General features: G+C 38.3%; 1 protein-coding gene across 8 annotated transcripts in view; it reads left to right on the top strand.

Moving 5' to 3' along the window:
* The window catches only part of prdm2a (PR domain containing 2, with ZNF domain a), a 144,859-nt gene that overhangs the window by 94,079 nt on the left and 25,087 nt on the right, over window positions 1-25,693 (top strand). For 6 of the 8 annotated variants that reach the window (XM_048615029.1, XM_048615026.1, XM_048615033.1 and 3 more), the window contains 2 exons: window positions 306-458; window positions 12,740-12,866. In XM_048615029.1, coding sequence (XP_048470986.1) covers window positions 306-458; window positions 12,740-12,866 — 280 coding nt within the window. The remainder of the gene's footprint in view (window positions 1-305; window positions 459-12,739; window positions 12,867-25,693) is intronic. The other 2 variants (XM_048615034.1, XM_048615032.1) reach the window with 1 other exon arrangement.

Below are 25,693 nucleotides of genomic sequence, written 5' to 3'. Positions count from 1 at the left end.
TTTATATTATTTATAGTCATTGCCCAAATACTTGAACAGACAGGTCCAATTTGACTTATTTTTTGTTCTGTCTATGCGTGAGAGGACAGAATTAGAAGAATAAATAGCTGTACAGTTGCAACAAGTGCTACATATGTAAGTTTAGCAGTTTGCCAAATAGACTAAAGTTGTCATCTTTCCTTTGCAACTCTTCCTACCCCATCCCTCAAAAACCACAAAACAAAATGTTTTGCTGATGGTTAATAAACATTGGTGTGGACTGGCTCAGTACTTACCACTAACTAAGGTCAACTCTCTCCTTTCAGGTTTACTTCCCCCAATTCGGGTGGATGTGTATTGATGCCACAGATCCAAACAAAGGCAACTGGTTGCGGTACGTGAACTGGGCTCGCTCCTCCGATGAGCAGAACCTCTTCCCTCTGGAGATCAACAGGGCTATCTACTACAAAGTTTTCAAGGTAGCCATATCCCTGTGATGTGAAGATTAGTACGAGTTCTCATAAAGTTGCACACTCTCGTCCTGCCCACTTCACACACAAACATGCGAGTGTAAGCCATCATAAATATATGTTTGAATTCAGTAATTCTGTGCTCTCTAGTAAGGGTCTCTTGCTGAAACACTTCAACAGAAAATAATTTGACGCTACTTTGATCTATTTCATTTTTTCATTCTCTCCCAAAGTGTTCCACGACACCTGTCTGTGTCATCTACCAATTTCTTCTCATCTCTGCCTAAGGAAAGTTCAATACATCAATAGTTTTTCAACCAGTGCTCCAAAAAAAGTTAGTTTTCTCAACTTTCTTTCAATCAGTTATCTAAACTTTTAAGTTGCAGCTGGAAAGAAACTTGGGATCTTTAAACGTCACTTAATCAGATTGAATTTTGAACTAGTGGGGACTTTGTGTTACCAACTGTGATCTATTTCGGGTTTTGTCATATGACCCACTGTTTCCAGACATCTGAACCGCCATTGTTTCTGTTCTCTAATACTTCCGTAACTTTTAAATATATATTCAAGGAATTAAAAAGGATATGTCCCTTTGAGTTTTGTCTTGGGCTGCTTTGCAGCAGTGTCCAGGAGGTAAATTTTTAATTCCTGCAGACTCCGGGGTAATCCTGAAAGGTTGACAGTCCAAGGTGCTTTCCCAAGAAGGCTGAATTAAAGCAAAGGCTGTTGTTTTAACCTTGAAGCTTGTGTGTCTTTTTAGCAAGCAGCCAGTCCCAAAAACCTTAACCCACTATACCCAGTAAGATGGGAAACAAATGTTAGTTACTTCTTAATAAAGTTTTTCAAACCATTTGTTTTCAGAAGTTTTTATTTTATGCATGCAGTGTTGTTCTTGTGTTTACATCCAGGTAAAATAGATTTTGAATTTTGTCAATATGTTTATTGTTCACGGATGAAAATCTTTCTTGAGCTCTGTTGTCTTGTGATTTATATTGTAATACTTGATTTGTGCAAACCTGCCTTGTACAACTTTACTGCAACTACACACAAGGCAAGTGTTGTATTTCATCAACCCTGAACACAGTTAACACCAAAAAGTTGGGATAGTCTCTTGAGGCTCAAATTCAGAAGGAATTTTGCAAGTACAATTTCATGTGTATTTGAGGATGAACATTTCACAGCAAGTCTTGAAAGAGCAAAAGCAAGTATTTTAATTATTTCTAAATAAACAGAACTTCCTCCACTGACCAGGTATATAAAAGCACTGAGTAGTGTAAAAGTAAACCAAAGGAACTAGAAGGCTCCAGTTATGATTTGTTGGCTCTGTTGAGTTAGCTAATCTGAACTAGGATGACAAGTAAGTACAGTTATCATTTGTCAACGAGTCACATGGATTACTCAAACAAATTGTAGCTTAATTCTGTGGAATATGTAACAATATAGAGTTCTGTTTTGGTACTGTTTTGATAATTGTTTGATGCATTCTGCAGGCTGGAGGAATTAGGTTTTGTAGAACCTTCCATTTATGAAAAAGCATTATAGTCTACAAGTTGAAATATTGCTGAATTCCTATGGTGCGAAGTGAAATACCTTTTAAATTTTTCCTTGGAAAAATTTGTAACTTTCTACTTAGAATACACCCCACTCACATGTTCACCACCCTGAGTTCTAGGGACTGACTGAACTAATTAATGTTGCTTTTCCCACAGTATTTGTCAAATGCTGTTAGCCCTACCCCAATTCACCCTTGTTCTTAGGAAATAATCTGCATCTTTGCTTCCTAAACCCACCTTATTTCCTGTAATAAAAGCAGAATGTGCTGGAAAAAGAAAGCAGGTCTGGCCACCTCCATGGACAGAGAAATAGACCCTATTACCTATATTAAATTGAAGCAAAAATATGTTAAACAGGCAGTGTTAAGTAAGGACTTACTGTACACATCAACAAATACTGCACAATAATATCCCCACTGGTGATGTTCTTTGGTTCAGATGATTGTATCCCATAGGACTGTGGTCTGCAACACAAGTTAGATTTGACTCGTTGACTATCAGACACTCTGCAATCAATCTCACTGCATGCCCATATTCCCTAACGGTGTGCATCTTTGACAATTGATCTCACCGCCCACATTCCCTCCCCATACACTCGTTGATTGTCATGCCACTTCCAGAAGCCACGTGACTAGAGAAAAGAGCATACTCTTAACTGGCTTTGCCAGCTTGTTGGATTGTTTTATTTTGGACCAGATGGACTATCACTGCAGGGTAAAATAAGTTTTTTTTTGTGGTGGCAATGCAAACAAATGAAAAAAAACCTCTAGGAACAAAGACTGTATATTAAATTATCAGAAATATAGGCTATTCAACCCATCATGTCCTTGCAAAATCTCTGCAAGAGCAGCTTAGCTAGTCCTGCTCCTCTTCCTGTTCTCTGTAGATCTGCAGGTTTTCTTTCCTTCAGCTCTGTATCTGGTAGGTCTGCGTAGGACTAAGAAAAATTATGGGGAATGCTACCTAGTCGCATAAGCTGACCAGGGACCCCAGAAACAAATTTCAACCACAAAAACATGCCTCCATGTTAGAAAGTAGCCAGCAACATCCTACAGTATAATTTACCATTGTGGGTCTACCTACAGCACATGGACAGTAGCGATACAAGAAGGCAGCTCACCACCACCTTTTCAGGAGCAGCTAGAATTAGGCAATAGATGCTGGCCCAACCAGTGACACCCAGATCCCATGAATTAACTAAAAAAAAAAAAAAAATTCTGGGTGCTTTAGAGCCTTGGATCCAGAGGCATACCTATAGTGTAACAAGCAATAGTGTGAAATCGTGAAGAACAAGGTGAAGCAGTAATAATGATTGTTGAACTTGGACCCCTAAATAAATAACTAAATTTGGAATGACAACACACAATGGTGCACAATAAATTCAAGGATGGTTTTGTCTTGAACTTGCTTTGGACAAAGAACCATTTGGAAAGTTCAACCATCATTTTTTTTCTAAACAAGCAGCACAAGATCAGGACTTTACTGAAACATAATTATGTGTTTGCCGTCATCTGGCAAAACATGAGAAACCATTCACAAATGGCAATGACTGTAGCCACTTGGTCTTTATTCAAAGACTTAAGAATACAGAAGAAGAAATAACAGTATTGGAGAACTTGCAACGTTTTTTCAATGCTTCCATAGTAGCAAGACAAGTGGAACCTATCTCTGAAGACATCTTTCAGCAATTAGAGGAGGACCTGAAGAACTGTTGATGGTTGTTACTGCAGTTCAATGAATCCATTGGTATGACTGACACAACCCAGCTGATTACTTTTGTCCTTAAAACTATGCACACAAAATCAAACAGGATCTTCTCACACATTTTTCCCCTCAAAAAACTGCTTTCCATCATGAATGGTGCACCAATTAGACTTGTTGGGTTTTGCAGAAATTATCCTGATTTTTCCCTTTTGTATAACCATTGTATAATCAATATATACCATTGTATAATCCACCAGCAAGCATTAGCAAGTAAATTAATGCACTTTTCTCATCAAGCTGTTAAGATTGTGAATTCAATTCATGTAAGAGCCCTTCAGGGCTGCTTATTTAAATTCAAAGGAAGGTTTTGCAAAGATTTTTAGATCTGATGTCTGAAATTGTCACTTTTCTTAAATTAAGGAATGAAATGTGCAGTGATCTGTCATGGTTGCTTGACTTCAGGTTCTGCACAAATGTAATATCAAAACTGAATGAGCTGAACTGTAAACTGCAAGGCAAGGACAGAGATTTAATGCATATGGTCAGTGTGTGAATGCACTGATTTAAATTGAAACTGGGTCTGTGGTCTTTCAAACACAAAAAAATAGCAACACCTCCTGAGTCTGGAGAAAATACTAGGAGAAAGAAACAAAGACAAAGAAAAATGGTTCCACCTAGAAAACCTGTGCATACGTCAGGAAGTCAGCTGAATTCAAAAGGTGATTTCGGGAATTGGATTTGACTGAACAAATAGTCCTGTTTGTCTCAAATCCATTCCTCAAGTAAACATTGGTGGGTTGGCTACCAAATTCCAACAAATGTTTGATTACAAACCAGCGGAGTTAATATGGAGATGATTACAATGTAAAATGATGTTGAGCTGAAAGCCAGATCAAGGGGCAGTGAATTTTGGAGACCTAAGGAGAAAAATATTCATTCCCAATATCCCGTGCTTTTAAAGTAAAAGCATGCTTTGGCTTTGTGTACCTCCAAACGAAGATCATCAAGTCCAGGTATTGCATCCGCCTCGTAGATACCCATTTGATGGATTGTATATGACTAGCAGGTTCAAACTACAACTCGGACTTCAAGACAGTGGCAGATAATGTACAATTATAGGTGTCACACAGACTTGCTGAGTAGAGAACAAAATGAATAATTATATGTACATGGTTTTAGATTTGAACAGTACTAAAAATAAAGTATATTCCATATTTTGGCAGATGTTGGGTAGAATTTAAATTCAAAAAGTAATCTCATTTTTACAAAGATTGTAGACCACCACCACTGGATGGTCTTCACAAATTATTATCTGTTGATGCATGCCATTTACGGAATGCACAGCTCACAGAATTATAGTCTTAGCCATCCCATTAGCATAAATCTTGTCTGGATGCACAGGATTGAATAATACGTCTTAGACATCCTTTGTTTCAATTTGTATAGACATGCAATTTCTAAAACTCTCAACATTCGATAAATTTAATGCAGTACCAACTTCAAGCAGTTACTTGAGAGGAATTTTCTGCATACAACAAAGTGAAAGATAAATTGCTAGACATTGGAAACATGCAGTAACTACACAGCAAGTTATTTGGCATCTGAATGAGTAAGATAGGTAAATGATTATGCTGATGGAACTTATGTTCCAAATACTAACTGAACAAGGATTTTAAGGATTTCACCTGAATAATAAACTTGTCTTTTTTCTCCTTTAAAGTGTGCAATGCCCCTGCTATGTATTTCAGAAATAATCTATAGTAACTCTGCCTTCACTGTTACTGTACCTGTGCAACTGATTTTAGTGATTGCAGCAATATTTTAAGGGGATGCAGTACCTCTGTAGGGGCAGTCCCAATTATTCCTACATTTGCCACTTTCACTCTTTCTAAAATGTTTTTGCAAGCTCTGTCTTCACTGCCACGACTTCAGCCATGTACACCCATCAATGTTGGCAGTTCTCTGCCTAGCACTTTGCTAACCAAAGTAAATAACAAAAAAAATCAACATGTAGTATAAATCCAAACAATGATAAATCTTCTGTATTTGAGTAGTTGTTCTCCTGCAATGTTTACCACACAAGTGAGGTAAAAATGTCACCCTTTCTGCAAAGGTCCCCCTTTCCTGATTCTTGGTTGTCAGCTCCCTTTCTATTTATCTACCCCATTAATCTTTTTGTATACATTTGGCTTTCCCTGATTTACATGCACTTGCTCTTCAATGTGCTCTTGCTTACATTCACTTCAAGCTTTCATTTTTTTTATTATTTGAGGTTTCAGTATTCAGCCTTGATTATACCAGCAAATTTCAAAAACTATATTTCTATCCCTCCCGTAACCAATTGTCATGAGAGAAATAAAAGCATAGATTAGCTTGAAATGGTTAGCTATGCAAATGTGTTTCACATCCTCCATTAAAATTTGACTTGAGGTAAAACCTCACAGGAATGTGGTGTCCGGTTGTTTCATGAAAGCATTAAACTCTTGTAAAAGTCAAAATCTTTAAGATATCCAATGATGTCAGTAGGCCCTAACAGGTTCTTATTCATCCATTTCATACTTTGCTTTATATCTGACACATGAGATGGAAGTTTGTCTTTTTAGAAATTTTCTAGTTTTGTTTGCTTTATGTAAAGACCAACAAAGATCCATCTATAAAGATCTGAAAATAGATAACCTTAAATCACCTTTCATTTGCACACAAATTTAAAGTTAATATCAGTGAAACCATTTTTTGCTTTCTTCAGATGCCACCCATACCACATTACAGCAAACATATTAAATGCTGCTAATTACAAAGGTGTTTGATACAATTACATTTTTAATTTTGATTGCTTTTATCTTGTTAAAGAAGCAGTCTTGCCATTTGAGATGATGGACTTGAACTTTGTATGAGTTACTTTTCCATGAGCTGCTTTAAGTCTTCAATTTGAATTATTACTGCCTTTTATCATTGGTAGAACTTCAAATGTCAGTGCTATGCTCTGAGTTACACAAATCGGAATTCCCTCTGGAGCAGTCCAGCTTTTCAAAGACAAAATATATTATTGTACAGAATCAAAATACTCTGGATGCTGGAAATTTGAAATAATGACAAGACAATGCTAAAAATATTCAGCAGTTCTGTTAGCTCATGTGGCAATTGAAATGGAATTAACATTTCAGATTGATGACCTTTCCAGAGAACTGAAAAAAGATTTACCTGTTCTGATGACAAGTCACCAAACTGAAACATTTGACCTTGTTTCTTTCTTTGTGGACCCTGCCTGGCTTGCAAGTATTTTCAGTGCTTTCTGTTCTTGTACATAATTGTACTTGTTGAAACTTATTTGAAAAGAAGTGACAAAAACAAAGTTGCTGGAAAAGCTCAGCAGGTCTGGCTGCATCTGTGGAGGAGAAAACAGAGTTAACGTTTCGGGTCCGGTGACCCTTCCTCAGAAAGAAGTGGGTTGAATTTAGTGACCATTATTTTCTAGAAAGATACATGTAAGGAAATATTGCAAACAATATAGACAAAAAAGTACTGGATGATGTGGTTCATTTGCTCATTACCATTTACTGAATTCACACAGAATAGCAAAGACTGTAATTACTGGAAGCAGTTTGATCTTCTACAACAAGCTGATGCTCTTGCTTAATAAGGACTGATGTATGCAATTGCTGGTAATGTTCTGAGTAATAACATTTTAACTGCAGGCACTAGTAAGAGTTTCACACACAGACTTTAGAAAACTCTAGTGGCTAATTGAGAAATTCCTAAATGTTGAACACTGCCTTGTTCCTATGTTAGGCTTTGGTGTGCCAGAACTGATCTTCTATCTTGCCTCAAGCTAATGATACTAAAATTAGCTAGAGATCTCTCCTGATGATATGTGATCATTACTGGATCACAGAATCCAGAAATTGAGTTAGTCCCATGACTCATCATGACTATGGAGAATTTTTATCAAAATTCAAGGTAATATCAAGTTACCGATCATTATCGTGATGGAAGTTAGTAATGTCAGCTGCTTATTTTCTGAGAAGGGATTGATGTTCATTCTAGCAATGCCTATCTGAATTTTGATGTTAATGTCAATGTACCTGCTCAAATTAAGATCTAGGTGACATTGTGGACTTGTCACAGACTTGGGAAAAGTTTCTAAAACATGCTGCTGGTGACCTCAAGATTGAGAAATTACTATGGATGAGAGACATACATCCAGAAAGACCCCTCGCCACTTTGTCTAAGTGTTGTTCGCTCCATATGTAAACAAGACTTTACCTGTTGCTAGTTTGAACTTATTCTCTTCCTCCTCCTATGCTCTCAGAATAATTTAACTGTTAAAATTTCCAGTCTCATGACTGCTTTGTATGCCTGTAAGAACACATCTTGTTGGCTTGTTGATTTACTGCTGTGGATTGATTGTGCATGTTCAACATCAAGTTTACAAAAACTTGATGCTCTTTCACTTTGCTCTCAGCTGTCTGTACTGCATTTATGGTGCACGTGTACTGTTAAATATTCCACCCTCACTGCTAAAATAATATATTTATCACTGTTATGCACACTTGCATATCTCAAATTCATCCATTTTCTGATTTCTGAGCCACTCTTCCAAAAAAACTTTGATAGTAAGTGCAAATTTGAGCACTCTGCACTGAGTTTCTGGGTCCAGAGATTATTTAAGTATAAATTGAATCAATTGTGGTCTCAATGAGTCTCCAGGCAACCTTCCCCAGTCTGACACAAGTCCTCCTAGGAAGTATTTGTCTCCTTTCCTTGTTAGCATAACTACTGTGAAGGCTTACCTTTTTTTTTAATGGTGATTTTACTGCCAGGTTATTAGTCTTACTGTAGTGGATGTATATGTTTTGTCACCCTACTGTCAATCTCTGAGAGATGCCACTGAGTGCTGTCCAAAAAGTCCAAATCCATCCGAAACCACGCTTTTACTAGCCAGTTCAATGTTGCATTCCAATGCTCAACTTCACAATAGGTGCTAAAGATCGTATTATCTTTTAATTCTGAGGAGTTTAATTCTAAAGTGTACAACAACATGAGAGCTTAATATGCAATATCAAACTGCATGGGATTAGACATCATGTACTGTAATGGATTGAGAACTGATCGGCAAGCAAGAAACAAAGTTTAGGAATCAAGGGGTCTTTTTCTGGGTGGCAGGCAGTGACTAGAAAGACTAGACAAGGGTCAGTGCTGGAGCCCAGCTATTCACAATATAAGTGATTTACATGAGGAAACCACATGTCATATCTTCAAGTTTGACACAAAGCTGGTTGCACTGTGAGCGGATGCAGAAAAGTATCAGTGTGGTTTGGACAAGCTAAGTGAGTGGACAGATAAATAGCAGATGCAGTATAATGCAGATTATATGTGAGATTGTCCACTCTGGTCACATAAACAGTCAGGCAGATAATTATATGAATGGCAATATTCACATCAGGAATGCGATGGCCTAGTGGTATTATCGCTAGATTGTTAATTCAGAGACCCAGATAATGTTCTTCGGGACCTGGGTTCGAAATCTGCTGTGGCAGATGGTGGAATTTGAAGTCAATAAAATATCTGGAATTAAGAATCTAACGATGACAATGAATCAATTGTCAGAAAAACCCATCTGGTTCACTAATGTCCTTTAGGGAAGGAAACTGCCATCCTTACCTGGTCTGGCCTACATGTGACTCCAGACCCACAGCAATGTGGTTGACTCTTAACTGCCCTCTGGGCAATAAGGGATGAGCAATAAATGCTGGCTCAGCCAGTGACACCCCTCATGAATGAATAAAATAATAACACCTGTGAATGAATAAAGGAATAGATAGGGAAAAGGTAAGAAGCAGTGAGACCTGGTAGCTTTGTACTCCAGTCACTGAAAGTAACCATACAGCTGCAGCAGTCAGGGAAGAAGGCAAGTAGTATGTTGGTTTTCATAGCGAGAAAATTCAAATACAGCAGCAGAGATGTCTTGCTGCAACTGTATGGTGTACTGATAAGTTCACACCTGGAGTATGCAGCTGTGGCCTCCTTATGAGGTAATTTGCCACGGCTATTGAGGGATTGCAAAGAAGGTTTACCAAACCGATCCCTGGGATGGTAGGATTGACGTATGGGGAGAGGCTGGATTGTTTGGGATTATATTTACCAGAGCTGAGAAGAATCCGGAGATATCTCTAAGAAACTTAAAAATTCTAACGGAGTTAGGTGGTAGATGCCAGAAGAATGTTCCCAATGACCAGGGAGTCCAGAACCAGAGTTCATGGTCTAAAGATCAGGGATAAGCCTTTTAGGGCTGAGATGAGGAAGAATTTCTTCACCCAGAGATTGATGAGCTTGTGGAATTCTCTGACACAGGAAACTGTTGAGACCAAAACATTGAAGAATTTCAAGAAAGGAAAAAAGGAGGTTGAGGGGGTGACCTTAGAGATTTATGAAATCATGAAGGGCGTAGATAAGTTGAATAGCAAAGGTCTTTTCCCCAGGGTTGGGAAGTTCAAAACTAGAGGGCATAATTTTAAGGTGAGAAGAGGAAGATTTAGAAGGAACATGAGGGGCAACTTTTTCACGCAGGGGGTGGTTCGTAGATCTGCCGGATGAAGTGGTAGCTGCAGATGCATTTAAAAAATAGTTGAACAGGTACGTGAATAAGAGAGGTTTAGAGGCATATGTGCCAAATGCAGACAAGAGACTAGTTTAATTTGGGAAACTTGGTCGGCATGGATGAGTTGGACCAAAGAGTGTTTCTGTGCTGTATGACTCTACAATGGAATATAGATGTTGCATTAATACACAAAATTTGTGTTCTGCTGTCACTGATTTATAGTCAAAGAGTAAATTTTCATCATTGGCATGCTTGTTCAAAAAAATTACTGCTGGGTCGAGAAAGTTTGTTCAACAAAAAGAACGAATCAAGTCTCGAGTAAAAACAAAACATTTTGGAAATATTCAGCAGGTTTTGAAGCATCTGCAGAGAGGGAAACAGTTAACATGTCAGGTCAACGACCTTTCACCAGAACTGGAAAAATTCAGTGATGGAAGATATTTAAAAGAAGTATAGAGAAAAGAAAAGAGGGAGAAGAGGCTTACCCTACTTCTCAAGGCTGTTGACAATAAACAACAAATGTTGACCTTATTCAAAAAGGTCCTGAAAGAACTAAAAAATGACACAAAAGAACCTGCGATCAAGTCGAAAACAGTTGAAATTAAATGTCAAAAGACAATATGGGACAAGAAAAAAGTGTGTGGTAACGGGACAAGTAAAACAAGAGGTGTAACTAGAGGAAATGTTTGTGGGGAAAGAAAAGCAGAATTATTACAAACTGCTATCATTCAAAAATTAACAAAGAAGGAGTAGAGGTGATCTGAATTTGTTGAGCTGATCTGTGTTGATTCAGAAATCCATAAGATGAGGAATCAGTGTTTCTGGAGCGTTCACTGAGCTTTAACTTAACTTTATGGCATCCAAAGTCAGGAGAAGTGGAACAAATAATTAAAATAAGAGCCAACTGAAAGCCCAGGGTCATGCAAACTGAATGGAGGTGCCGTGCAAAGTGGTCCTCCAGTCTACTTTTGGCTATCTATTGTAGACGAGAGCCCATCATGAGTCTTGAATTCTAAATTGAAAGCATATGTAAAGCACTCCTTTCACCTGAAAGGATAGTTAGCAGGTTTGGATAGTGAGAAGTGAGGAGGTAAAAGAGCTTGCGTAGCTTTGCCTAAGCATGCACGGATAGATTCTGTGGGAACATGAGAAGCATTTTGGAGTTTATTCAAGGCATGGACAGTGGTATCAAAGAGGGGAAGAGCCCTTCACAATGATGAAAAGAGAAGATTGGTGAGAACATCTCGTGGATGTGGCAGTTGACAAAGCATGGCTTGTGAAGGCTGATCGAATAGAACTCTAATTTCAACTGTCTCGGAATCATCCACCTGCCCAGAACCAAAACAAGTATTTGTAGTGAATTTTACTGGATAGGTAGAGAAGATGATGCATGTGAAGATGAGGAAAGAGTGACACTTTAGCTGTCAATCTAAATTCAGATGAAATACATCTTGTATGTTCCTTTTTATCATTTACCTGGTAATATATAATCAAGATATTGTGGCCTGGTGCAGAAACGTTCACTGCTTTTTTTTTCCCAGGTGGTACAAAAGGGCACAATGGACTTATTAATAGCACTGTTGTATTAGTGCATTGTCCATAGCACAGTGGGTTTATCCATTGGGTTATGAAGCTGTACAGATAGGCAGAATTTCGAATTCAATTCCCTGTCTATGTAAACAAGTTCGTCCCTGCCAAGGCGATGATAGCATCACAACTGATGTCAACTGCACTGGATTATGGAAAGAAAATCAGCTAGGGTTTGTTCTTAATACTGCCTATTTAATGTTGTTGCAACACATACCAGGTTACCTGAGCGAGATGTTGGACAGTGGCTGGTGCCTGTGAGACTGCAGCCTACCAAGCAGAGGAAGAGAGCTAGCTGGAAAAGAGAAAGCCTTGCAGAAGTAATCACTGCAGTGCAAGCACAGATACATTCAAGGTTTTATTTTTAGACATAACTTCTCTAAAAACGTAGCTTTTAGTTCTGCCATATAGTTTTAACATTGGGGAGGGAGAAACTGGAAGTGAAGTTTATAATTCAAGTGAGACAGATTGTAGGCCTAATTTGGAGGTATGGTGCTAGTTTTCGTTAATAGATGTGTCAAAGCACAAGCGCTTAATCTGATGATGTAGTCCTCCCACCACCAGGTGTTGCAGTATTCTGCTTAATACTCAATACTAAACTACACCCTCTTGAGCTAACGCAGTGCTTTTGTTAAGAAACCACTTCCCAGTTGTATTGAGATTAGCATCGGTTCAAAGAGTGCTTCCTGTTGGAGAGTAATCATATCACAGGGAATAGTTTTGCAGTCGGGTGTAGTGCAGTGTTTAAGCAATCCAGGCCCCACCGCCTACATCGAGGATCCTTGACTGTCTTTTTTTAAAAACGAACCTGGCACTGATTGGTGCAATTTTCTTTATCCTGTCTATAGCCTATCCAGCCAGGGGAAGAACTGTTGGTGTGGTACAATGGGGAAGACAACCCAGACATTGCAGCTGCTCTAGAGGAAGAGAGAAGTACTATTCTGAACAAGAGGAGCTCTCCCAGAGGCAGGAAAGGTAAGGGAAGCCTCCTAGTTCTTCTGGGTTGGTGACTGGGTGGGGCGAGTGCAGTACAAAATGTACCTCCTGCTGGAGAGAGGGTGGAAAAGAATTATTTTGGAGTTTTGAAAGTGCTGTAGGACTGGATGAAGTGAGCTCAGTTAAACTGCAGTTGCGCTTTAGGAGTGGCACTGGAATGTCAGTTGGAGAAATGCGACTGGATGACCTTCCCAGGTTTCAGACTCCGGCAGTGTAGCACAAGAATATTAAAATGCAGAGGGTACTGTTCCTGGAATTTCTCATTTAAAGCTCTGGTGGTTCTCTTCAGTTTTTAAACAATATTCTGGACATGGCCTGTAAAACTATGTAAGCTCACTTTTTAAAAATACTTTGGGGATTTGGAACTTGGTCAGAGGTTTGTGATAGTGACTTTTAGGAGTGTTTACTTAGACAAAGATGGCTCTTTTTGCTTGTGGGAGTGTGTGTTGGAAATATAGAAGCGGATTGAAATGTTCTAGTGAATTGTGTTATGTAAGCAGTTTCTAATTTCAGAGGCCTACAAAATGGATGCAGCTGCTTAATAATTCACTGAATAACTAGATTGCTCCCAACATTTTTGCACCAATCAAAATGTTGCTTTATCTTGTTAACTCTAAATCTTGAAATACAGTGCGAAAATATCTGCATGGAACATTTTTAAAATCTTAAAATCAATTTAATCAGGACAGTTGGACGTTATTTCTTTTCCCTGCAATGCAATATTTAACTTTTCTCCCTCACCCTAACAATCAACAAAATACTTAATTTTTCTTCAAAGGGTTACTGCAAGATAAAACAAAATGAAAGAGTTTTTAAAATAATTTAGGTGCGACTTATTTGATTTAAACAATGAAACCCTGATTTTTTTCCCTTAGATAAAACTAGAGAACAATGCTTCATTTATTTGTTTGATTTGGGGTTGGGGAGCAGAACAGAAATGCAACTTCTGCTCTCTATTCAAGTTGATGAGGATACGAAATGATGACGACTCTTGGAAAAATTTAGAATTCAGCAAGGCAGATGTGGAATGTATTTGCAGTTAGTAATCAAACTTCGAACTTTATTCCTTTAGAATTAGCTCTGCATTTAGGAATCGCACTCAAAGAAAATAATCAGGTCTTTTTTTAAAAAAAAGAAAGCAGGAAGGCGTTGATCCTGATTTGCCTCCGAATCCACGATGAAATTATTGTAAAAAAGATGTTTTGAAGCACCGGCAGCAGCCACATTTTAGGGAAAATAAGCTACAAAATAAAAAATACTCCAAGCAAACTTTACTAAATTCAAGTTCAAGTATTATTACATTTTAAATTTATTCTGTGCGTCTCACCAGGAAGTAGAAATTCTAAAAGAAAAATGATCGTAGCAGAAATCCTGATAAATACACACCTGGTGTATCATGGAATGTTGTACTTGTATAACCAATATAAAATTACAAGCTTCTGATATTTATACTGAAGCCATTTTAGCCATTCTTGGAGTCTGCAGTAAATCAGAATTGTTTCATAAAGCAGGATTCTTTACAACAATGTTGTACCAGTTTGTTGAATTTTTTTCATTGGCACAGAAATAATGGATTGTGGAATGTATGCTGGAAATGTCTATAATATTTTGTTGTTGTTAGTTTGGAACTCTGTGCCTAGATCAGCATTCTTCGTTCCCACTCATTAACTAGGAAACTCCAATAGAGAATACATGCGTAGGGATAGTGAGCAAGGCCCATCGTTGATTTGTCTCCACTTCCCCCTCCCAGTTTCGGATCACCAAGGTCAGTCATACAATTCAAAATGTTGCTCCAGCTGAGATCCATGAACTTGGCACATGATCAATAAGGTCTAGATACTCCTTCCAACTTTTGCAACTGTATTAATTGTTTTTCAATGTGAGATTGCTGTTAAAAGGTCGAGGATTTCTTTTTTTCTAAAGAAGAACGTTCTGCCAGAAAATAATTAATTGAATCTACCCTGTGAATGGAAAAGGCCACAAGTTTGTTGTTTTGTGAAAATTATTTGTTAACAAATCAAGTTCAACTCTCAGTTTTGGAATTTGGGAGACTGCATAGTAACAGATGTCTGGCCAATGATACGTTTTGATAACTATGCAAAAATGGCTCATTTACATAGCAGTTTACCATCTCATTCAGTGCGATCTGAAGGCACTTTAGATGCAGTTAATTATTTTGAATTTCAGTAGATTATCTAGGCAATGTCAGCCATCTTTAGGCAAATGTAACTTTTACATTGAGCAAAGCAGAATGAATAATAATGAGTGAGAATCGGAGATGCATGGCACGAAACAGACCCTTCCGTCTAACTTGTCCATGCCGACCAGATATCCTAAATTAATCTAGTTCCATTTGCCAGCATTTGGCCCCTATCCCTCTGAACACTTCCTTTTCATATACCCATCTAGATACTTATTAAATGTTGTAATTGTACCAGCCTTCACCACTTCCGGCTGGCAGATCTTGCCATGCGTGCACCACCCTCTGTGTGAAAAAGTTGCCCCTTAAGTCTTTTTTATACCTTTCCTCTCTCACCTTAAGCCCATGCCCTCGAGTTTGGACTCTGCCACCCTGGGGAAAAAACCTTACCTATTTACCTATCCGTGCCCCTCATGATTTTATAAACCTCTATAAGGTCACCCCTCCAATGCTCCAGGGAAAATAGACCCAGCCTATTCAGCATTTCCCTATAGCTCAAACCTTCCCACCCTGGCAACATCCTCGTAAATCTTTTCCGAACCCTTTGTAGTTTCAAAATATCCTTCCTATAGGAGGGAGACCAGAATTGCACGAAATACTTACTCAAGGTGGCCAAACCCAGTGTCCTGCAGAACTAAACGTTATATCCCAATTCCAACACTCAGCATTCTGACCAATAAAGGCAGATCAATTATTTGCTGTTTTTGATGACAGTGACTTGAGAAGAATCATTGGCCATGACATTAGGGGAACTTCTTGCGACTGATGCCGTAGGATGCTGCCCTGAACCAGGTCTTGAACTTGAAAGCCAATTTGGCAATGTGATTTATTTTCCGCACATTGTTGTATATTGCTCAGATTAAGGTTCCTCTATCAAAGACATATCCAGAGCTTTGAATACAATAGAATACCTCAAGTACAGCTACCCGTCTCCTGGTGGCGTCTGAAATCCAGATGCTTCTTATAATTGTGCATCAGTCTTAATTGATAACTGTTTCTAAGAAAAACACTTAATATGATAATTCAGCTAGATGCTTCTTTGACACAGTGGCTTCAGATTAATTATCAGCTTTGTCACTTATCAGGCCCCTCAGTCCTAGCTTTCAGCCCACCCAACCCAGTTTAAAGCAAACTGCCCATGGTTCGACTGCTCAACTTAAAATCCAGAAATATCCAAAATCCTGCATGGCGTCTGTCTCAATGTGAGATATTGTAAATGTAATAGTAAATAGTTTGAGCAAGAATAAGATGTTTGAATGAGGTTCCAGAGGATATAAATAATTTTGAGTTTATGCAGCATTTTTCAAATCCTTTGGATCCCATAGACTTGACAGCCTTAATAAATTACTTCTGAAGTGAAATACAGCACAGAAACAGACCCTTCAGTCTAACCAGTCCATGCCAAACATAATTTCAAACTAAACTAGTCCCACCAGCCTGCTCCTGGCCCATATCCCTCCAAACCTTCCCTATTCATGTACTTATCTAAATGTTATTTAAGCAAACACCACCACAACTGATAGGTAGAAGAATCCATCAAGGAGCAAGTGTGAATTAAACTCCCTTGGTCTTCTAGTAGTGTCATGCGATCTTTTACTTCTACGTGTGATGTCACACAGAGGTTTGGTTTACCTTTTATCAAAACAAATATATCCAACAACTCTCCTTAATACAATACTGAAGTGTCATTTTTGATTATATGCTCAAATGCTGGTATGTGGCTGGAATCCGTGATCCTCTGGCTCATTTAAAAAAAAATTGGAGAGATGCACACACACTGTAATTCTGTCAACATGCAGCCACCATGTGAGTAGATTTAAACATGCTACCACTGAACCAAAGCTGACACTTCAGAGAACTGCCAACTTCTGATTTCCAGAAGCAGACTGAAAACTGGTGTGTGGGTCTCGGAGAGAAAGGAACAAGTCCCAGATTATAAGTAGGAAGTAGAAAGATTGTAAATGGATTTGTGCCTTTTGAACGGTATGAGGAGAGCCCTTGAAGTTGGTGAAATGATGGAATTTCATTTCGTGTTCTGAAATCTCAAATTTTAGCCTACTTCTAGAAGTTGAAAGAGTTCAAGCCAGCATAGTAATGGAAATCCTTGATGGTAAATTGACATCTATTCTCTTTCCGCTTCATCCTAGATTAAACCAGACAGTTTGAGTGATGGGAATGCCCGTTTCAAACCTTTTTTTGAAGTTAAGACATTTTCAGTGCTTGAAAGGAAGAGCAAAGTGTCAAAATAGGGGCCACTTCTAAAGCTGGTTTTGCAGCATATTAGAAGCATATTCAGACTGCTGATGGAAAACAGCTTTCTCATCTTTGCATCATTATGGCACTATTTAAGGCAGAGTTGATTTTTCCAATCAAATAACTTGTATATGTATGGGGTGGGAGATGTGTACTACGTATATATTTGAAATTGTGTTATCTGTCTTGAAACTGACTGATCTTTCATAAAAAAATTGCTTTCAACAGTTGAGGTAAGTGTTATCTTTATAATTAATATATTAATTACATTGCTGTACTTACTAATCTCGACTACTGGCCTTCTTGTGAGACTGTGCATAGCATAAGAGGGGGACTGTTTTGCCCATCATATATGTGCTGGTTCTTTTGAAGATCTGTCCACTTAATCTCACTCCCTCTCTCTAATTCCCCTGACAGTATTCTTTTTCCCCTTCAAATATGTGGTCAATTCCATTTTGACTGCAACTATTGAATCTACATATCTGTCTGACAATGCATTCTATATCATCATAACTTGTATTTTTAAAAAAAGTTCTGATCACCCTACTGCAGCTTTTGCTGCTACTGTGTTGGGGTGGAGGTTTTGGTAGGAATAATTTTCTGGAATTTTCTTGGCAGAAAGTAGGCCAAATAAACCCAAGGGCACTTCATTTTCACTAATTTTTGTGTAAGCCTTGCCATTGGAACAAGAAGCAACACACAGTGCTCAGTTAAGTAATGGTTGTATATTGTGATACATATTGTTGCTTTACAAATATACAATTAATGCATTGGCAGATTTGCAAGTCCCATAACTTAGATATCTAAACAAAAACAAAGTCGCTGGAAAAGCTCAGCAGGTTTGGCAGCATCTGTGAAGGAGAAAACCGAGTTAATGTTTCAGGTCTGGTGACCCTTCCTCACCGGACCTGAAACATTAACTCTGTTTTCTCCTTCACAGATGCTGCCAGACCTGCTGAGCTTTTCCAGCAACTTTGTTTTTGTTCCTGATTCATAGCATCCGCAGTTTTTATTTAGATATCTAAAGTTGTCAGAAAAGCACAATCGCTAATAGGAGCACTAGGCTACGGAAATGAGCTGGTGCTATTTGGTAAATTGAACATTCTTGTATCAGAATAGAATTTTTAATTCTATGTCACATGATTCTTGGCCGTTCAAATTATGTTTTGTCTGTTATGATTGGTAACTGAGGAGCTACAACCACCTTCACAGTTGCCTTGTTTCAAATGGTTCAATAATATGTTAGGGTGTTGTCTTGGAATTTTAATTGTCCTTTCACCAAAAACACTTCCCTTCCTATCATCAAATATTATGGATAAGTTTAGCAGTTTCTCCATAATGACCAATTGATTCTTTAGTGACTCATTCAGTGGCACATACAGTCAGCTGTAGGATGAGCCTATATCCTGACCCCAAGGCTATGTGAAAGCTTGTGAAAACAAAATATGTTGTATGTTGCTGAGATTTTTTTGTCAAATTGTGATGAATTTTTGAATGTTACTTAATGGTAGCCTTACTGGAGAAAGAATATTTTGTTAAATCCTCAGCCTTGTCTTTTTTCGGTGGGGGGAAACTGCAGGAGGCCTGTTGATTAGAATTTTTTACCAATTGCTCATCTTCATCTTGCAGAATTAAAGAACACAAACGACATTTGAACTATGAAGCATTAAAATCACTTGAATTTCTTTAACAAAATTAGAAATTGCTGGAAGGCCTGGCAGCATCATGGAGAGAAAGCAGAGTCAACATTTTGGGTTCTGTAACCTTTCGTTAGAAGCTGAATTTCTTCATTTAATTCTGAAATAATACTGGATTATTAGGCAATATCTATCATAGAATATTAACTGTGAATTAGCAAAATATTTTACAAGCTGATTTCAAATGGAACAATGGTTATGTACCGGTAATCTCATTAAACAGTACAGCTATCAAAAACCATGTAGGCATAGCTAACAGAAATCATTAGTGAGTAGTTATGCTGGCTTGATTTGTCAAAGTTAAAACAATCGTATTGAAATCATTCCACACATTGGCAATCTTCTTACAGAATGTTCATGTACTAGCAGAACTTTTGTGGTACTTGGTTTTATTTTATGATTTGAGCATTCTCCTTAAACACGTATTTACCCAAAACTCTGCCCATATCCTAGCTTTCATCAAATCTTGCTCACTCATGTGTTATCCCTGTTTTTGCTGACCTATATTTGGCTCCCATTCCACTAAAACCTCAGTTTACCAAGTGGCCACTGAAACTAGCAATATACTTTATCACACTGTAGGAGAGGGTAGATTTATCTCTGCGATTTCAAAGCAGTAATTTCTTGGTGTCAACTGCTCTAGGAAGCATCTACAAGGTCAGACAGTGGTTTAGATTTGATTATTGTCACATACTGAGATACGGTGAAAAGTATTGCGTTGCATGCTATCCAGACAAATCATACCTTTATGTAAGTACATCAGGGTAATAGAACAGAATTCAGATTATAATGTTACAGCTACAGAGAAGGTGCAGAGAAAGATCAACTCTAATATATGAGAGGTTTTTCATGAGTCTGATAACAGCGGGGAACGTGGGCTAAAACTTATAGGTGCTGATTTTCCCAGATGATACTTAAAACATTGATATTTCAGAATGAACTAGGATCTTAAAATAATAGCCAGGTCATTGAAAAATGAAAGCAGGTGCAGTTGCTTCATTCAAAATGTTGTGAAGAAGTGGAACACATCTTAAAATCAGTTGTGTTTATGTTTAGAAACACAACAGTTTGACTCAACTTCTGCCGCAAAATACCTTATAATGGTAGATTACATTGAACTGCAAGTATTCAGCAATCCACTAACTGCTGAAATGATTTTTATTAAATAAGAAGTATCTGACTGAAAATAAAGACAGGCTTTCAATTTTCTTTTCATCTGAAATGCTGAGAAGTCACACAATGTCTGTTTGCTGATGCTTGAGAGTAGTTTGGAGCCATGTGGCTGAGATCACAGAATGGTATCAGACTGACGATGATCTGTGCTGCTGGATGTGCCCAGTAAGATAGCTGACTGAAAGTGTGAATCATAAAATTAATGTCAAAAAAAAGCACATGTTTTGGTGCAATCCTGGGCTTTCCTCTTTCACCAAGCATGATTTGAGATTATTATGGAAAGTGTTTTTACAAGAGGAGCTTTGTTTATGTAAGTCATAGATTTAGCGAATTGAAACCAAACAGAGTGACACTGGAGAAAGCAGAGCATAGCAGCTGCTGGGAGGTGCAGAAGAGAAGCAAGATGATGCTTTGTTCCTTTGGCTTAGCTGCTTACCATATAAACAATTTTAGCAAATTAATAAAACTTCACATGTTGTTGACATTACAAAAGCTTGTGCGTGAATGCACAAGAAATTGAAAAGGCCTAACTATCAGCATGCATTCAAATAGCTGAAGGCTTAGATCTGTTTCAAGCACAATAATAGGCCAACTGTTTGGAGTTTTTTAAAAGTGTATTTTCATTTTTAATAAAAGGGGGAGTCAGGTAAAATACTTTAGCTTGTGGTTGCTCAATTTGGATAACCTTTATTGTTTGTTCTATTTAGACATGCCAACAGCTTTTTGACTTACAGGGATGTCATAAATATTCGCTAGGAACTAATAAACAAAGCAGGGAATTCAGGAGGAACTTTGTTATGCACTGGTGGGAATGTGGAACACACTACTATATAAAGCAGTGCAGATGGTTAACATTAATGTGTTTAAACAGTAACTAGATAAAGCAGAAATGACAAGGACCTCACGGTTAAATTAACTAAGGTGGTAACAGGCTTGTGGAGTGTAAACATGGCATTATTCCTGTGTTGTAAATTTAAAGTAATTGATGTGATGATAACAAATGCATCTAGACACTTCCAAATGAGCACCAACACCAACTTGCGTTAATTTATATAGCATCTTTAATACTTTTGAAATTCCCAAGGTATTTCACAAAGCTGAGACAAAAGGTCAGATATGAGGTGAGGTCATAAAAATTTTCATTGAAGGAATGGATATTGAGTTGACCCTTCAAGAACGAATGTGGAGAGTCAATTCCATGACATGGATCTACAAGGCCTGACCACGATTATGTGTGAAGAAAGGGAGAGAGCATAAGAAGTTAGAGTCAGCATGATGGAAAGTTGGGCATTATTGAGTTGAAGGAAGTTGCAAACATAAAAGGGGACAAAACTGGAAATGTCAAATACAAACCAAAAGAACTGCAGATGCTGTAAATCAGTTAACATTTCGGGTCTCGTAATGCTTCCGCAGAACTGAAACAGCACTTCTGAGGAAGGGTCACTGGACCCAAAACATTAGCTCTGATTTCTCTTCACAGATGTTGCCAGACCTGCTGAGCTTTTCCAGCAACTTCTGTTTTTGTTTCTGGAAATGTTAAGATTGGTTCCTGGCCTATCAGCAAGGACCTGGATTATTTTTCACGTGGATTTGGAATACAATACAGGCAACAGAGTTTTAGATGAGCTGAAGATTACAAAAGTGGTGGAAGGGAGGCATGCTAGGAAGTTAATTGAATAGATAGACTTGTAATGGCAAAGGTGAAGACCTGTAAGATTAAGATTAATTAACAATTGGGCTGAAGCAGAGGAGATGGCTCAAAATTATGTATTAATAGGTAGATAGTCTTATTGATGGAGAGCTTTAGTAGGAAACCCAGTTCAGTGCCGGATAGGACACAGATACTGAATAGGCAGATCAAGCATCATCTGTGGTACGGGAGCTACGCTTAACTCTTCTGATTTAAATCTCTAAGAGGTCATCAGAAATTTTAAATGGTACTAACAGGAAAAAGAATGGAGATGAAATGAGAATGACTTCACTTAACATCAGTGCTGCATCAAGAAGAGCTGGAGCCCGTGGGATTGCTGGTTGGAGTCGTGCCTGACACAAAGGAAGATTGTTGTGGTTGTTGGAGGTCAAATCTCTCAGCTCCAGGACAACCCTGCACACATTCCTCAGGATAGTGCCTTAGGCACAACTGTCTTTAGTTGCTTCATTAATGACCTTCCTTCCATCATCAAATTGAATGTTGAGATGTTTGCTGATTTACACGATATTGGCCTGGTGCTGAACATTTAGGCTTCGGCTGCCATGTGTTGAGTAACATTCGCACCACCCAAGTGCCAGGTAATGACCGTCTTCAACAAGAGGAAATCTAGCCATTACGCCCCAACATTCAGTGGTATTACTGTCACTGAATCCCCCACTGTCAACATCCCGGGGTTTACCATTGCCCAAAACCAAACTGGACAAACCATACAAATACTGTGGCTACAAAGCAGGTCAGAGCTAGGAATCTGGCAGCAAGTAATTCACCTTCTGACTCCCGAAACCTGTCCAGCATCTGCAAGGCACCAGTTCGGAATCTGATGGAATACTTCCCGCTAATCTGGGTGAATGCAGCTTCAGCAACATCCTAGAAGCCTGTCATCATTCAGGACAAAGCTTCACGATTGGCATCACATTCACAGCATTCACTCCAGTAGCAGCAGCATATACTGATTCAAGATGCACTGTAGAAATTTGCTAAACATCCTTAGTCAGCATTTTACAAACCCACAACCACTTCTATCTAGAAAGGCAAGGGCAGCAATGCACGGGCATACCCCACCTGCAAATTCTCCTCCAAGCCACTTATCATCTTGACTTGTAACTATATTGCTATTCCTTCAGTGCCACTAGGTCAAAATCCTGGTACTCCCTTCATAATGGGATTATAGGTCTACCTGTACCAAATGGACTGTAGCAATTCAAGAAGTTAGCCCACCACTGGCTTCTTAAGGACAACCAGGAATGTAAAATAAATGCTGCCCACGCCATTGATAACCGCAACCCAAGAATGAATTTTTACAAAAAAGCAATCGAGGGGCATGCTCTGTCAACAGGCAGGCTGCAGCCAGAGCAGGAAGAAGTGTGTTACACAGATCATCACACCGGATGAAAAACATGCATGTGTTAAGGGTTGTTAATTGCTACGGTAAGGGCAAAACCCAAATGGTGAGATTCACGGGCGGAGGTGCAGGAAGGATGACTTTGAATTTGGGTGACAACGACATGTTCAAAAACTTGAAGAATGAGAGGTTGAAGACTGCGTAGTCGTTGAAAAGGACAAGAGAATTGAGAACATTTTTGTGAGGAAAATGTTAAGTGACTGGTTTTGATTTGCAAGGATTAACACATTAGAGAAAGCTATTTACAATACCAGTTAACACTTGAGGTAAAGTTGGATACTCAACATTTTATTTGGACTAGAGTCAGGGAATAGGGTGTGTATTTCGTGGATAAGATAAACTTGAAGATCATGGGAGATGGGAGGAAGATACTGATTCAGTTCTGAGTTTGTTGGCATGTATGAATCGAATCATGTAGTCAAAGGTTGAAAATAAGTAGCATGCTTTCCGCTTCAGCCTGACAATGCTATGGTGGATTTACAAAAGGATGAAATAAATCACGACAGCAGGTAGTGAAGACACATGATAGGCAAGGAATTTGTTTTAGAAGTTTACTTTTGACATATACTGTATTTTCTAAAGTAGATTTTAATATCCACCTTTCCTATCTGCCAGAAATGCTGCAGTTGAATACAAGGAAAGGGTGGGACCTGAGCCTAGATTGGTGGCTCCAATGAAAGGTTAACAATTTCATAGGTATCATATATCAAGAAACTGCTACTGAAAGTTCTGTGATTTGAGAAGTTTTGTTCTGTCTATTCACTAAAATATTGTTCTTATCCCATCGCGCCCCTTGTAATTTTCATTACATCCCTAAGCAACTTGATGTTAAGACAAAATACTGCAAAATCTGAAATAAAAGCACGAATATTAGAAATACTCAGCAGGCAGGTGTGGACAACGTGTGTGGAGAAGAATGGAGTTCATGATGATCGATGATCTTTCATCAGAATCAGTGGTGTCTGACCTGCCGTTTCATTAAGTTTCAGGGCTTTGTTAAACTGTCACAAAATTTCAGGTGGTTCCCTGTAATTGAATAAAGGAGAAAGAGAACGCTTATGGTTCTTGTCACATTGCTGGAAAACCCCAAAGTACTTAGCCGATGAATCGTGTTTGAAACAAATTGGGCAAATGTTTCAATAAATGAAATCCAGTAAATGAAATCTAAGTTTCTGCTTCTAGTACTAAACCCTGACTTGTTTGATATCTTGACATTTGTTGGAATCAGCTCTTAATTTCACTGCTTTGGGTGATGCACAACAATGTGTATTTTGTACACGAGCGAAGATAGAGGTGTGCTATTTCAAATGATGTCTCTCATTTTATATTTGTACTATTGTAATACCTGGGAGAATGTGCATAATCTTTCTTCAAAACATGTTGTGCTGATATTTGCATGATATTACTACGTTGCTTCAAATTACACTATATCAGTGACAGACATGGAAACAATAATTCACCCTTGTTGTAGTTTAAAATTATCTTCTTGGTCACAATCCAGAATGCGAAGGATAGAACCTATAATTGCACTCCTGGTTGTAATGCAGATATTTCTCACATTTATCATTATACCTTTACAAGCTTAAAGCTAGGACGTTAGTAATCTGTTATACAGATCACTCATAGAGGTCTCTTCCAATGAAGTAATACTGGCTCTAAAGAATTAGTGAGACCCCATGTGGCGTAGTGCCCAGTTGTGGTCACTGTACTTGGGCAGTGATTTCAGAGATGACAGTATCCTGCATACATTGCAGTTAGAGCTTAACTTGATCAGCTCTGGTTAGATTTTCATCAGTTGTCTGGTCTGAAATCTGATGTGGATTGACCACCTGTTAAGGATCCAGGTGATCTTCGTCACAAATTATCACCCACTAATGGGAATAAAAGCATTTATGAGTCTTGGTACATGTGAAATGAAGTTAGTTTGCGTTTTGCTGCAATTACTCTCTCACTACCATGTCCTCTGAAGACCAAGGAATGCATGATAGTTTGCTTTGCATCTGCTAAAATATCACATACCCGACTCCATTAATCTCTCTTCCAAATCTTAATTTGGATTCCTTTTCTAATCTTATTGATTTCTATACATTACAGTTAATATCCTTCACAGTTTGTATGTTTATCAGGCATTATGGTCTGGTTTTGGCTGATTTTACGCTCTACAGCAAGGGTTTCTTAATCTTGAACTCTGAACTAATTTGTAAAGTTCCTATTGTGTAAAGGATTGTAAATGATGACAGTTGCCATGTACGAGGCTTCATTTCATTTTAGTACAGACCAATATGTAGTTTCAGTCCTCAGACTATCGCATACTATCTTCCAGTATCAAGGGTATTGTAAATGACATTTTGATAAAACAGATCTGACACA

Source organism: Rhincodon typus, chromosome 31 (genome assembly GCF_021869965.1).
Source record: "Rhincodon typus isolate 14 chromosome 31, sRhiTyp1.1, whole genome shotgun sequence".
In the NCBI taxonomy this organism is placed as follows: Eukaryota; Metazoa; Chordata; class Chondrichthyes; order Orectolobiformes; family Rhincodontidae; genus Rhincodon; species Rhincodon typus.
The sequence above is the reverse complement of the archived record's forward strand: the minus strand, read 5'-3'. Positions and strand labels throughout refer to the sequence as shown.